The sequence below is a fragment of the Oryx dammah genome, unplaced genomic scaffold (genome assembly GCF_014754425.2).
Source record: "Oryx dammah isolate SB20612 unplaced genomic scaffold, SCBI_Odam_1.1 HiC_scaffold_11232, whole genome shotgun sequence".
In the NCBI taxonomy this organism is placed as follows: domain Eukaryota; kingdom Metazoa; phylum Chordata; class Mammalia; order Artiodactyla; family Bovidae; genus Oryx; species Oryx dammah.
Window position 1 is genome coordinate 1,439,053 of NW_024080625.1, and position 12,676 is coordinate 1,451,728.

Genomic DNA, 12,676 nt, shown 5'->3' on the forward strand with positions numbered 1-12,676 from the left:
TGCTTTATTGACTATGCCAAAGCCTTTGACTGTGTGGATCACAATCAACTGTGGAAAATTCTGAAAGAGATGGGAATACCAGACTACCTGACCTGCCTCTTGAGAAATCTGTATGCAGGTCAGGAAGCAACAGTTGGAACTGGACATGGAACAACAGACTGGTTCCAAATAGGAAAAGGAGTACGTCAAGGCTGTATATTGTCACCCTGCTTATTTAACTTATATACAGAGTACATCATGAGAAATGCTGGGCTGGATGAATCACAAGCTGGAATCAAGATTGCTGGGAGAAATATCAGTAACCTCAGCTATGCAGATGACACCACCCTCATAGCAGAAGGGATTGTGTTTTAGCCAAGAACTAAAAAAAGCCTCTTGACGAAAGTGAAAGAAGAGAGTGAAAAAGTTGGCTTAAAGCTCAACATTTAGAAAAATAACATCATGGCATCTGGTCCCATCACTTCATGGGAAATAGATGGGTAAACAGTGGAAACAGTGACAGACTTTATTTTGGGGGGCTCCAAAATCAATGCAGGTGGTGACTGCAGCCATGAAATTAAAAGACGCTTACTTCTTGGAAGAAAAGTTATGACCAAACTAGACAGCAAATTCAAAAGCAGAGACATTACTTTGCCAACAAAGGTCCATCCCAGTAGTCATGTATGGATGTGAGAGTTGGACTATAAAGAAAGCTGGGTGCCAAAGAATTGATGCTTTTAAACTGTGGTGTTGGAGAAGACTCTTGAGAGTCCCTTGGACTGCAAGGAGATCCAACCAGTCTATCCTAAAGGAAATCAATCTGAATGTTCATTGGAAGGACTGATGTTGAAACAGAAACTCCAATACTTTGGCCACCTGATGCGAACAGTTGACTCATGGAAAAGACCCTGGTGCTGGGAAAGATTGAAGGTCGGAGGAGAAGGGGATGACAGAGGATGAGATGGTTGGATGGCATCACCAACTCAATGGACATGAGTTTCGGTAAACTCTGGGAGTTGGTGATGAATAGGGAGGCCTAGTGTGCTGCAGTCCATGGGGTCTCAAAGAGTCAGACACGACTGAGCGACTGAACCAAACTGAGGGACTGAACCCAGGTCTCCTGTATTGGAGGCAGATTCTTTACCACCTGAGCCACTAGGAAAGCCCCCATAAAGTAACGGACTTCAAGCTAATGCAGACCATTTAAAAACCCGAGTCTTGAATATATAGACTGACTTGTCATTCATTCATTCATTCATCTTCACTATTATATACTGAGCAACATTTATGGAATTTTTATTATGCTTGATACCCTTTGTCTAATTCTGACATGAATTCTTCTTAGGGAACTTTTTCTTTAGGCAGGAGCCAACTAATTTCTTCACATAATGGTGTTAGTATCCAGAAACAAACCTGTTTCATTATGTTCCTAAAGATGTTTATTTTAAATTTGAAATAGATTTTTAAAAACTCAATAATGGTGATATTTCTGCCATTGTAAAAAAAAATGGAAGTTTTAAAATACTTTTAAAAGCACTTTATTGAGATGTGATTGATAAAGAAAATGCTCCATGTATTTAACATATATGACTTGATGAGTTGGAAGATAAATGGATATCCATCACCACCAAGAGTTTCCTCCCACCCTTTTTATTATTATTGTGATTTTTTTTGTTTGTGATAGTGACATTTAAGATCTAACCTCTTTAACTAGTTTTTAAGTATACAACAGCACTATTAACTGTAGACACTATGCTATACAAGAGATTTTTGGAACTTATTAATGTTGTATAATTAACTTTGGATCCTTTGACTAATACCTACCTGTTCTCCTTCCTCCCAGGCCCTGGCAAGCCCGTTCTACTCTCTGTTGCTATCAGTTTAGCTATTTTAGATTCCTCATATAAGTGGTATTATGTAGTATTTTTACTTTTGTTCCTGGTTTATTTCACTTAACATGTAGTCCTTCAGATTCATCCATGTTGTTGCAAGTGGCAAGATTTCCTTTTTTAAGGGTGAATAATATTGTTTTTATGTATTTATGACATTTTCTTTATCCATTAATCTGTTGATGAACGATTAGATTGCTATTGTTTTGGGTACTGTGAATAACATTGCAGTGAAAATGGGAGTGCAGATATCTCAAAGATCTAGATGTCAGTTCCTTTGGAAATATACCCAAGTGGTTGTTATGTTATATGGTAGTTGTATTTTTATTTTTTTGATGAACTTCTATATTATTTTCCTAAGTGACTACCAATTTACATTCCTACCAACAACAAACCAGGGTCCCCTTTTTTTCCACATCTTCACAATTATTTATTTATTTTATAATAGCCATCCTGACTGGTGTGATGTCTTTGTGATTTTGATTTGCATTTCACTGATGGGTAGTGATGCTGAGCGTCTTTTCATGTACTTATTGGTCATTTGTATGTCTTCTTAAGAAAAATGTCTTTTCAAAGCTTTTGCCATTTTTTAATCAGATGCTTATGATTTCTTAATGAGTTGGAAAAGTTCCCTATATATTTTGGGTATTAACCCTTTAACAAATATTTTCTCCCAATCCTTAGGTTGCCTTTTCATTTTGTTGATTGTTTCCTTTCTCATGCAGAGCCTTTTAGTTTGACATGATCCCTCTTAGTCTATTTTTGTTGTAATTTTCTGGGCTTTTAATGTCATATTCACGGAGAAGGCAATGGCACTCCACTCCAGTACTCTTGACTGGAAAATTCCATGGATGGAGGAGCCTGGTAGGCTGTAGTCCATGGGGTCGCTAAGAGTCGGATACGACTGAGCGACTTCACTTTCACTTTCCACTTTCATGCATTGGAGAAGGAAATGGCAACCCACTCCAGTGTTCTTGCCTGGAGAATCCCAGGGACGGAGGAGCCTGGTGGGCTGCTGTCTATGGGGTCGCACAGAGTCGGACACCACTGACGTGACTTAGCAGCTTAGCAGCAATGTCATATTCAACAAAACACTGACAAGATGAATATGAAGCTTTCCCCAAGGCTTTCTTCTACTAGTATTATAGTTTCAGGTGTTACATTTAAGCTTTTAATCCATTTTGAGTTAATTTTTGTGTATAAGGATTCAATTTCATTGTTTTTCATGTGGATATCTAGTTTTCCCAATACCATTTATTGAAGAGACTATCTTTTTCCATTGTGTACTCTTGGCACTCTTTTTGGAGATTGACTTTGAGTGCGTGAGTTTGTTTCTGGGTTTTCCATTCTGTCCTATTGGTGTATATGTTTATTTTTTTTCTACCAGCATCTTACTGTTTTTATTATTATAACTTTGTAATATATTTTGAAATGGGGAAGTGTGATGCATTCAGCTTTGTTCTTGCTCAAAATTACTTCAGCTATTTAGGGTTTTTTTATCATTCTATATGGATTTTTGGATTGTTTGTTCTGTTGCTGTGAAAAATGTCATTGGTATTTTGAGAGGGATTGCACTGAATCTGTAGGTCACTCTGATTAGCATGGACTTTTTAAAACAAATCATTTCTTCCAATCTGTGAAGATGTGATGTCTTTCTGTTTATTTGTGTGTTCTTCAGTTTTTTTCACCAAAGTCATGGTTTTCACCATAAAGGTCATTCATCTCCATGGTTAAATTTTTTCTAGGTATTTTATTATTTTTAATGCTATTATAAATGGGATTGTGTTCTCAATTTCTTTTCCAGCTAGTTTGTTGTTAGTGTATAGCAGTATGTTTTTCTATGATTTCATATCCTACAACTTTGCTAATTTAATTCATTTATTAATTCTAACTTTTTGTTGTTGTTGTTGTGCTCAGGGTTTTCTGTATGTAATGTTATATTTTCTAACAATAGTGAAAAGTGTTAGTTGTTCAGTTGCATGTGACTCTGCAACCCCATGGACTGTAGGCTGCCAGGCTCCTCTGTCTCCTCTCTCCACAGAATTCTCCAGGCAAGAATACTGGAGTGGGTGGCCATCACCTTCTCCAGGGGATCTATCCAACCCAGGGATCAAACCTGGGTCTCCTGCATTGCAGGCAGATTCTTTACCTTCTAAACCATGACAACAGAGACAATGTAAATCCTTCCTTTCTGGTTTGGATGCCTTTTCTTTCTTTTTCTTGCCTAACTGTTCTGGTTAGTATTTCTAATGCTGTGTTGAGTAAGACTGGCAAGAGTGGGCATCTTTGCTCGGGATTGTAGAGGGATAGCTTTCAGTTTTTTACCACTGAGTGTGATGTTAGATGTGGGTTTGTCATATATGGTCTTTATTATACTGAGGCATGTTTCCTTGATACTTTGTTGAGAATTTTTATCATAAATGATGTTGAATTTTATCAAGTGCTTTTTCTGCATCCTTTGAAATTATCATATGGTTTTTATCCTTCATTCTATTAATGCAACATATCAGATTAATTGTTTGGTATACGTTGAGCCATCCATGCATCTCAGGAATAAATTCCACTTGACTGTGATGTATAATCCTTTTAGTGAACTGTTGAGTTCAATTTGCTAATATTTTGTTGAGGATATTTATGGCCATGTTCATCAGGGATCTTGGCCTATAGTTCTCTTGTAGTATCATTTTTCAGTTTTGGAATCAGGGTAACAGTGGACTTATAAATTTTAAAGTGTCCCCTCTTCTATTATTTGAAAGAGTTTAAGAAGAATTAGTATTAATTTTTCTAATTAATTAGTTGGTATTGGGTGGAATTTATCAATGAAGCCATCTGACCCTGGGCTTTTCTTTGTTGGGAGGCTTTGAATTGCTGTTGCAGTCTCCTAACTTGTTATTGGCCCCGCTTCAGACTTGCTGTTTCTTCCTGACTCAGTCTTGCTGGGTTGTATGTTTCTGGAAATTTATATATTTCTTCTAGATAATGTACTTCATTGGCATGTACTTGTTGATATAGCTTCTTAAGACTCTTTGTATTTCTCTGGTGTCAGTTGTAATTCTCCTGTTTTACTTATGATTCTATTTATTTATTTATTTTAATTTTCTCTTTCCTTTCTTGCCTGGTCTAGCTAAGGGTTGTCAATTTTATATCTTTAAGAAAACAGTTCTTAGTTTTGCTGATTTGTATCTTGTTTTCTATTCTCTATTTCATTTATTTCAGCTCTACTCTTTTATTATTTCCTTCCTCTGCTAACATTGGGCTTATTGTTGTTCAGTCGCTAAGTTGTATCTGACTTTTTGCAACCCCATGGACTGTAGCCCCCCAGGCTCCTCTGTCCATGGAATTCTCCAGGCAAGAATACTGGAGTGGGTAGCCATTCCCTTCTCCAGGGGATCTTCTCGACCCAAGGATCAAATATACAAGTCTCCTCTGTTCCAGGCAGATTCTTGACTATCTGAGCCACCAGGGAAGCCCAACTTTGGGCTTAGTTTGTTCTTAATTTTAATTCCTTGAAGTGTAAAGTTAGGTGGTTTACTATTTATCACTATAAACTTCCTTCTGAATACCACGTTTGTTATGTCCTGTAAATTTTGGTATGTTATGTCTTTGTTTTTGTTTATATTGATGTTTTCTAATTTCCCTTTAATTTCTTCTTTAATTGATTGTCAAGAGTGTATTCTTTAATTTCTATGTATTTTTTTTTCCTATTTTACTTTGGTTATTGATTTCTACTTTCATACCATTGTGATTGAAAAGTAATTGATATGATTTCAGTCCTCTCAAATTCGTTAAGACATATTTTGTTGTCTTATGGTCTGTTTTGCAAAATGTTCCATATGTGTGTTCCATATACTACTACTTTTGTATCAAATATGTATATATCTGTTAGGTTTGTTTGGTGTGTAGTGCTTCCTAAGTCTATATCCTTATTTTCTTTTTAATATAAATTTATTTGTTTTAATTGGAGGTTAATTACTTTACAATATTGTATTGGTTTTGCCATACATCAACAGGAGTCTGCCACAGGTATACACATGTTCCCCATCCTGAACCCCTCTCCCTCCTCCCTCCCCGTACCATCCCTCTGGGTCGTCTCAGTGCACCAGCCCCAAGCATCCAGTATCCTGCATCAAACCTGGAATGGCGATTCATTTCATATATGATATTATACATGTTTCAATGCCATTCTCCCAAATCATCCCACCCTCTCCCTCTCCCACAGAGTCCAAAAGACTGTTCTATACATCTGTGTCTCTTTTCCTGTCTCACATACCCGGTTACCGTTACCATCTTATTGAAAATGACTGTTGAAGTCTTGTACTGTTATTGCATTGCTGTCTGTTACTCTCTTCAGCTCTATCAATTTCTGCTTTATATGTTTGTATGTGTGTGTGTGTGCATGCACGTGTGCACACACACACACTCTCTGATGTTTAGTGCATATGTATTTAGAATTTTTATGACTCTCTGGTACATTATGTAATGTATTTTCTCATTATGTAATGACCTTTTTATCTCTTTTGACAGTTTTTTTTCTTAAAGACTATTTTTTAAATATAAGTATAGCACTCCTGCTTGCTTTTGATTGCCATTTGTTTAGAAAACCTTTTTTTCTATCCCTTTACTTTCAGCCTATGTGTGCCATTTAAGTTAAAGTGAATCTCATGTAAATAGCATATAGTTTCATCTTTTAAAAAAAAATTCATTCAGACATTCCATATCTTTTGATTAGGACATTTACTCCATTTACATTTAAAGTAATTATTGATAGATAACGGCTTCCCAGGTGGCACTGGTGGTAAAGAAGCCAGTGCAGGAGACGCAAGAGATGTGGGTTCGATCCTTGGGTTGGGAAGATCCCCTGGAGTAGGAAATGGTAGTCCACTCCAGTATTCTTGCCTGGAAAATTCCATGGACAGAGGAGCCTTGGAGGGCTACTGTCCACAGGGTCACAAAGTGTCAGACACAACTGAACACAGTCACACAAAAGGACTGATTATTGCAGCTGTGTTAATTGTTTTCTGCCACTTTTGTGGCTTTTTTGTTCCTTTTTCTTTCCTGCTGTCTTCCACAAAGATTTGGTGGGGTTTTTTGGGTAATGATATACTTTGATTCTTTTCTCTTTATCATTTTTGAACCTACTCGAGATCTTTTCCTTTGTGGTTGCCTTGAAGTTTGCATAAAATTTCTCTTAGTTATAAAAATTTATTTGAAGCTGATAACAATTTAATTTCAATCACATATAAAAACTTTTACTTCTTCCACCCAAAAATTTATGTTATTGATGTCAGAATTTACTTTTTACATTGTGTATCCTTTTAAAAAATTTAGTGGTTATGTACATTACTCCTATGTACAATACTTTGATCTTATACTGTTAAGATCTTATAAGATTAAGTATATATAATTATAAAATTAAGTAAAAGTCTTATACTGCAGTTAAAAATAATTTGTGTACCACTAGGGGCTTCCCCAGAGAAGGCAATGGCACCCCACTCCAGTACTCTTGCCTGGAAAATCCCATGGATGGAGGAGCCTGGTGCGCTGCAGTCCATGGGGTCGCTGAGAGTTGGACACGACTCAGTGACTTCACTTTCACTTTTCACTTTCATGCATTGGAGAAGGAAATGGCAACCCACTCCAGTGTTCTTGCCTGGAGAATCCCAGGGATGGGGGAACCTGGTGGCCTGCCGTCTCTGGGGTCGCACAGAGTCGGACACGACTGAAGCGACTTAGCAACAGCAGCAGGGGCTTCCCTGGTGGCTCATATGGTAAAGAATCTACCCATAATGCAGGAGGCCATGGTTCAATCCCTGGATCAGGAAGATCCCCCAAAGAAGGGAATAACAACCCACTCCAGTATTCTTGCCTGGAGAATTTGATGGACAGAGGAGCCTGGTGGGTTACAATCCATGGAGTTGCAAAGAGTCAGACTTGACTGAGCAAGTAACACTTTCTATTTTACTTTCCATTATAATATTATAGTATTATGTATTTGTCTATATATTTACCTTATCAGTGAGATTTATACTTTAATATGCTCTTATATGTTTAGCATCCCTTTGTTTCAACTTGAAGAACTTCCTTTAGTGCTTCTTGTAAGGCAGTCCTAGTGGAGATGAATTTTTCTTATTTTCGTTTGTCTGGGAAAGTCTTTATCTAATTTATAAAGGACAGTTTTGAGATGTATAGTATCATTGGTTAGCAAATTTTTTCTTTCAGTACTTTAAAATATGAATGTAAGTCTTCTTGTCCTGCTAAGTTTCTGCTAAAAAAACCTCACTGGTAGTCTTATCAGGATTCCCTTTTATGTGATGTGTTGATTTTCTCTTGCTGCTTTCAAAATTCTCTCTTTCTTTGACTTTTGACATTTGATTATAATGTGTCTGTGTAGACCTCTTTGTTTTCAACCTGTTTGAAATTTTTTGTGCATCATGAATCTGGATGTCCATTTCCTTTCTCAAATTTGGGTGTTTTTAACATTTATTTCTTTAAGTAACATTTCTGCCTGTTTTTCTTTCTCTTCTCCTTCTGGGACACCATTGATGTATATACTGATTTACTTGATGGAATCCCATATGTGCCATAGACTTTCTTCACTGTTTTTCATTTTTTTCTTTTTATTCCTCTGATTGGATAATTTAAATTGATTTATATTGAAGTTCACAGTTTACTTTTTTCTACTTGGTCAAGTCTGCTGTTGAAGGTCTTTATTTAAAGTTCAGTCATTGTATTCTACAGTTCAAAAATATTTGGTTGGTCCTTTTTTATAGTTTCTGTCTCTTTACTGAACTTCTTATTTTGCTCATGTATTCCTTTCCTGATTTTTTTCAGTTATCTGTGTTCTCTTACAGTTCACTGAGTTCCTTTAAGATAATTATTTTGAATTCTTAGAATTATTTTGAATTCTAACAAAGTGTCAGGTACTAGAGTTTTATTTTTGTTCTTTTGTTGGTGTTTTGTTTCCCTGCTTCCCCTTGATCCTTGTAACCTTGCATTAGTGTCTGTACCTTTCAAGGAGGAGTCACTTCTTTGAGTCTTTATAGTCTGGCTTCAGCAAAGAAAGTTCTTTACTAGTTAATTTGGCCTGAGATCTGTGTGGGCTGGTTGGTGGGGACCATGAGCAGGAGCTGGTGAGGTATGTGTGCCAGCCTTATGCTAGGGTTCACTAGCAGGCAGGCTTGGTGCCAGGTTTGCACAGGGGCTTGCCAAGTCCTAAGGTCTGTAGATGGGTAGGCCTGATGCCAAGGTTCACAGGCAGACCTGCTCTAGGGGGCTGTGTCTGGGCCTGGTTTCAGAAGCCATTAGTGAGCAGGCTCGGTGCTGGGGTCCATGGCAAGTACACCTGGGGCTGGCATCTGCTAGTGTACTTGTTCTCTCTTTCCCCCATAGAAGAACTCAGGCCAAAGGTGGGGATTTTGCACGCTCTTCTGTGCTGAGTTGTGAAAGAGGTGACATAGGTAAAGTAAAACTTTATTCCTATCCTTTCAATTGTGTCTTTTCTCATTTCTGTGTTCTACCAGTGTGCTATAGTCTCTTACTCGGATTCTAAATCTTTCATAAAGCTATTTAACAACCATAGATGGTTGTTAAGTTAGTGCTTCTCTGGAGATGATGAAGGATGGGCCCTCCTAGCCCGCCATCTTGCTAATATCACTCCTTAATTATATTTTTAAAAGATTGCTCTGAGAATCTCAAAATAATCTGAAAGAAAAAACTTGCTATGAAATCAAACCCCTAGCATTAACTTTTATCACAGTGATAATTTCTGTGCAAGGTATTGCCTTGAGGCAAAGTTGAGTTTCTCTCTACAATTCATGGAATCTCTGGATCTAGTTAGTTGAACTGTATTTGTTGGTAACCAAGAGGAAGAGGAAGCCTTGTCCCTGGCTACTGTGAATACTTACTTGAGTTCCCTTCAAAGTTGCTTTGCCCTGGGTTAATTTCAGAATGAGCACTGGGAGCCCCCACGCACAATGTTGCTGTACAAAAAGAGTGAAAGAAGAAGAATTTAAGAAATTATCTCCCTTATCCTGAGACCAAATTTCTGTCAACAGATGTCCAGATATGGTCCACATTTTGTCACTTTACATTACTGGTGTTGAATTTCCATCCTAAGTGTTAACTTTCAATATGATTTTCTATTTCTTCCCCACAGCAGTATTCTCAATGTTGACTTCACAAGCTAAACAGTTTTATCACTTACTGGATCTGGTACACACCAATGTACAACTAACTGAAAATTCAGGTAAGTGGGTATTGTTCCTCAGGTGGGCAGGGAAACTCAGCTATTTAGTCAACGAATGGACAAAAGGATAGGTTTCTGAGTCTTCAGAAATGGTGAACTAAGTGAACTAGTGTTGAATTAGAACATCAAAGGCCAGGATGGGTCTCAAGATTGAGTCCGGAGTACTGAATAGTTATATTGAGACTCAGCACTTCTATATATTGACCCCCATATATAGAATGTCAAAGGGATATATGCACAGGTCTTATTTAAAGTGTGAGAATAGAGTTTAACTAACCATGTGGAACCTTAAAACTTGCCAAAATGACTTAGATACATGTGATGACTATATATATTTTTGGATATATTGGTTTTAGGATGAGAATGGTGTATCTATCCAGAGCATTGTTCTGTTACTGGGAAACAGCTTCTCATGACTCCTTGTAGTCACAGCATTGCCTACAAAAACCCACCTAAAATAGCATGATAATCTAGGCTACTGTTTTTTTTAAAAATTTTCTGTAATTGTATTAATATATTTTAAAACTAAATGAAAAATGATGCCACTGAGTAAAATGAGAGATTTAAAGCAAGAAAATTCCAAAGCAGTATAATTTCATATTCAGTCTCTAAATTCCCTTCTTATCACATTGTCCTCCTACCATCTAATGGTTTCTTAAACTTCACTTTCACCTATACTTCATGACTGAACAGTTAATTTCATTATTATCATGTCTTTATAATTTCTTGTGTGCCTATGGGCATGCTCACAGACATTCACATGTATAACCAATGAATTCATTTATACTTTATTGAAAACAAATGGAAACAATCGAATGGAAACTCCCTTAACTTCCTCCACTTATGACCTTCCCTCCTAGATATAGAATAGACAAAGTGCCCTTGCTTCAAAGTCCTTTTCACCTAGATTTAATGCTCTGTTTTTCTTCATCCTCCTCTAATGTCAATAGACTTTCCTTTTCAAATGTATCAGTATAAGCCATATAAAAGTAATCTAGTTCAAAAAAAGATTTTAATAAAAAAAAATAGTAATGTGGTTGATTTAAAACATGTATGGTATGATAATGAGCAGGAAGTGAGCTTTTAAGTATCTGAATATGGATTGTGGGACAGTAATGAAGACAACATTTATGCAGAGTAAGATCTAGGTGCTGGGGTAACGAAGAAGCATTAAAGGACTTTTGATGTGGATATTCTTTTTTTGTTTTCCAGAAAGAACACTTCTGTATATGATAATGAAAAACCATAGTGCTGTCAATGAGTTCATTCTCCTTGGACTATCTATTGACCCACATATTCAGGCTGTACTCTTTGTGATGTTCCTTCTGATTTACCTCCTCACTCTGATGGGAAATTTCTTGATGCTGCTGATGATATGGGCTGATTTTCACCTCCACACACCCATGTACTTCTTTTTGAGACAGCTCTCCTTTCTGGATCTCTGCCATTCATCTGTCACAGTCCCCAAGATGCTGGAAAATCTACTTTCTGAAAGTAAAACCATCTTTGTAGAGAGCTGCCTGGCTCAGGCCTTCTTTGTGTTTACCACCGGGGGCACTGAAGCCTGTCTGCTGGCTGTGATGGCCTATGACCGCTACGTAGCCATCAGCTCCCCTCTGCTTTACGGCCAGGTGATGAACAACCAGCTCTGTGTTGGGCTGGTGTGGGGCTCCTGGGGCCTGGCCTTTGTGGATGCTCTCATCAACATCCTCCTGGCTGTCAATTTAGACTACTGTGAGGACCAAACTATTCCCCACTTCAGCTGCGAGCTGTCTTCTCTCTTCCCTCTGTCTTGCTCTGATACCTCCACCAATTTCACGCTCCTGCTTTGCTCTTCTGTCCTGCATTTTTTTGGAACCTTTGTGATGATTGCTTCTTCCTATGCCCGCATTGTCTCCACTGTGCTAAGCATCAGCTCCGCTTCGGGCAGAAGTAAGGCCTTCTCGACCTGCTCCTCCCACCTCACTACTGTGATCTTGTTTTATGGCTCAGGTTTCCTCAGCTATCTGTTGCCAACCTCAGGTTCTGCCCTGGAGATGATCTTCTCCTTGCAATACAGCGTGATCACTCCCATGCTGAATCCTCTCATCTATAGCCTGCAGAACAAGGAGGTGAAGGCAGCTATGGGAAGAGTGTTTAGAAAATACTTTCATTCTCTTTTGTAGTATACACAAAATGATTATGAAAGAGAAGTTGAACTACTGTGCTACATGATCAAACAATGGACTTTAAGGAGAGTTTCTTGATTGTCCAGGCTGCCAGATGTTACAGGGAACATAAAGCGATTATTTCCTTGGAAATGCTTCCAAAAAGGATAGGAAACTCTTGGGATGATTCAGGTTTAGTCTTATTTGGCAAAGGAGAAATGAATCAGATAATTCTTTTTTTTACAGGATTATTTTGTTAAAATGTTGATTTAATATTCATATTTTGTGAACATTTGTTGCTCGTGTTATTCCTCCTTCATGTGTCTTTGAATAATTACATTCCAAATCCCTTGGAAAACTGATTTTCTCAAATTTATACAGCCATAGAGTGAGATGATCCTATATTCCAGGCTAGA

At 37.6% G+C, this 12,676-nt stretch overlaps 1 protein-coding gene across 1 annotated transcript; it reads left to right on the forward strand.

Moving 5' to 3' along the window:
- Positions 1–11,342: 11,342 nt before the first annotated feature.
- LOC120861242 (olfactory receptor 8S1-like) lies at positions 11,343–12,278 on the forward strand. The gene has a single exon (XM_040236872.1). The coding sequence runs from the start codon at positions 11,343–11,345 to the stop codon at positions 12,276–12,278; it is 936 nt and encodes a 311-aa protein (XP_040092806.1).
- Positions 12,279–12,676: the final 398 nt, after the last annotated feature.

Bases quoted from the DNA above. Each gene is read 5' to 3' on its own strand.
- LOC120861242 (XM_040236872.1), top strand. From the start codon at position 11,343: ATGATAATGAAAAACCATAGTGCTGTCAATGAGTTCATTCTCCTTGGA.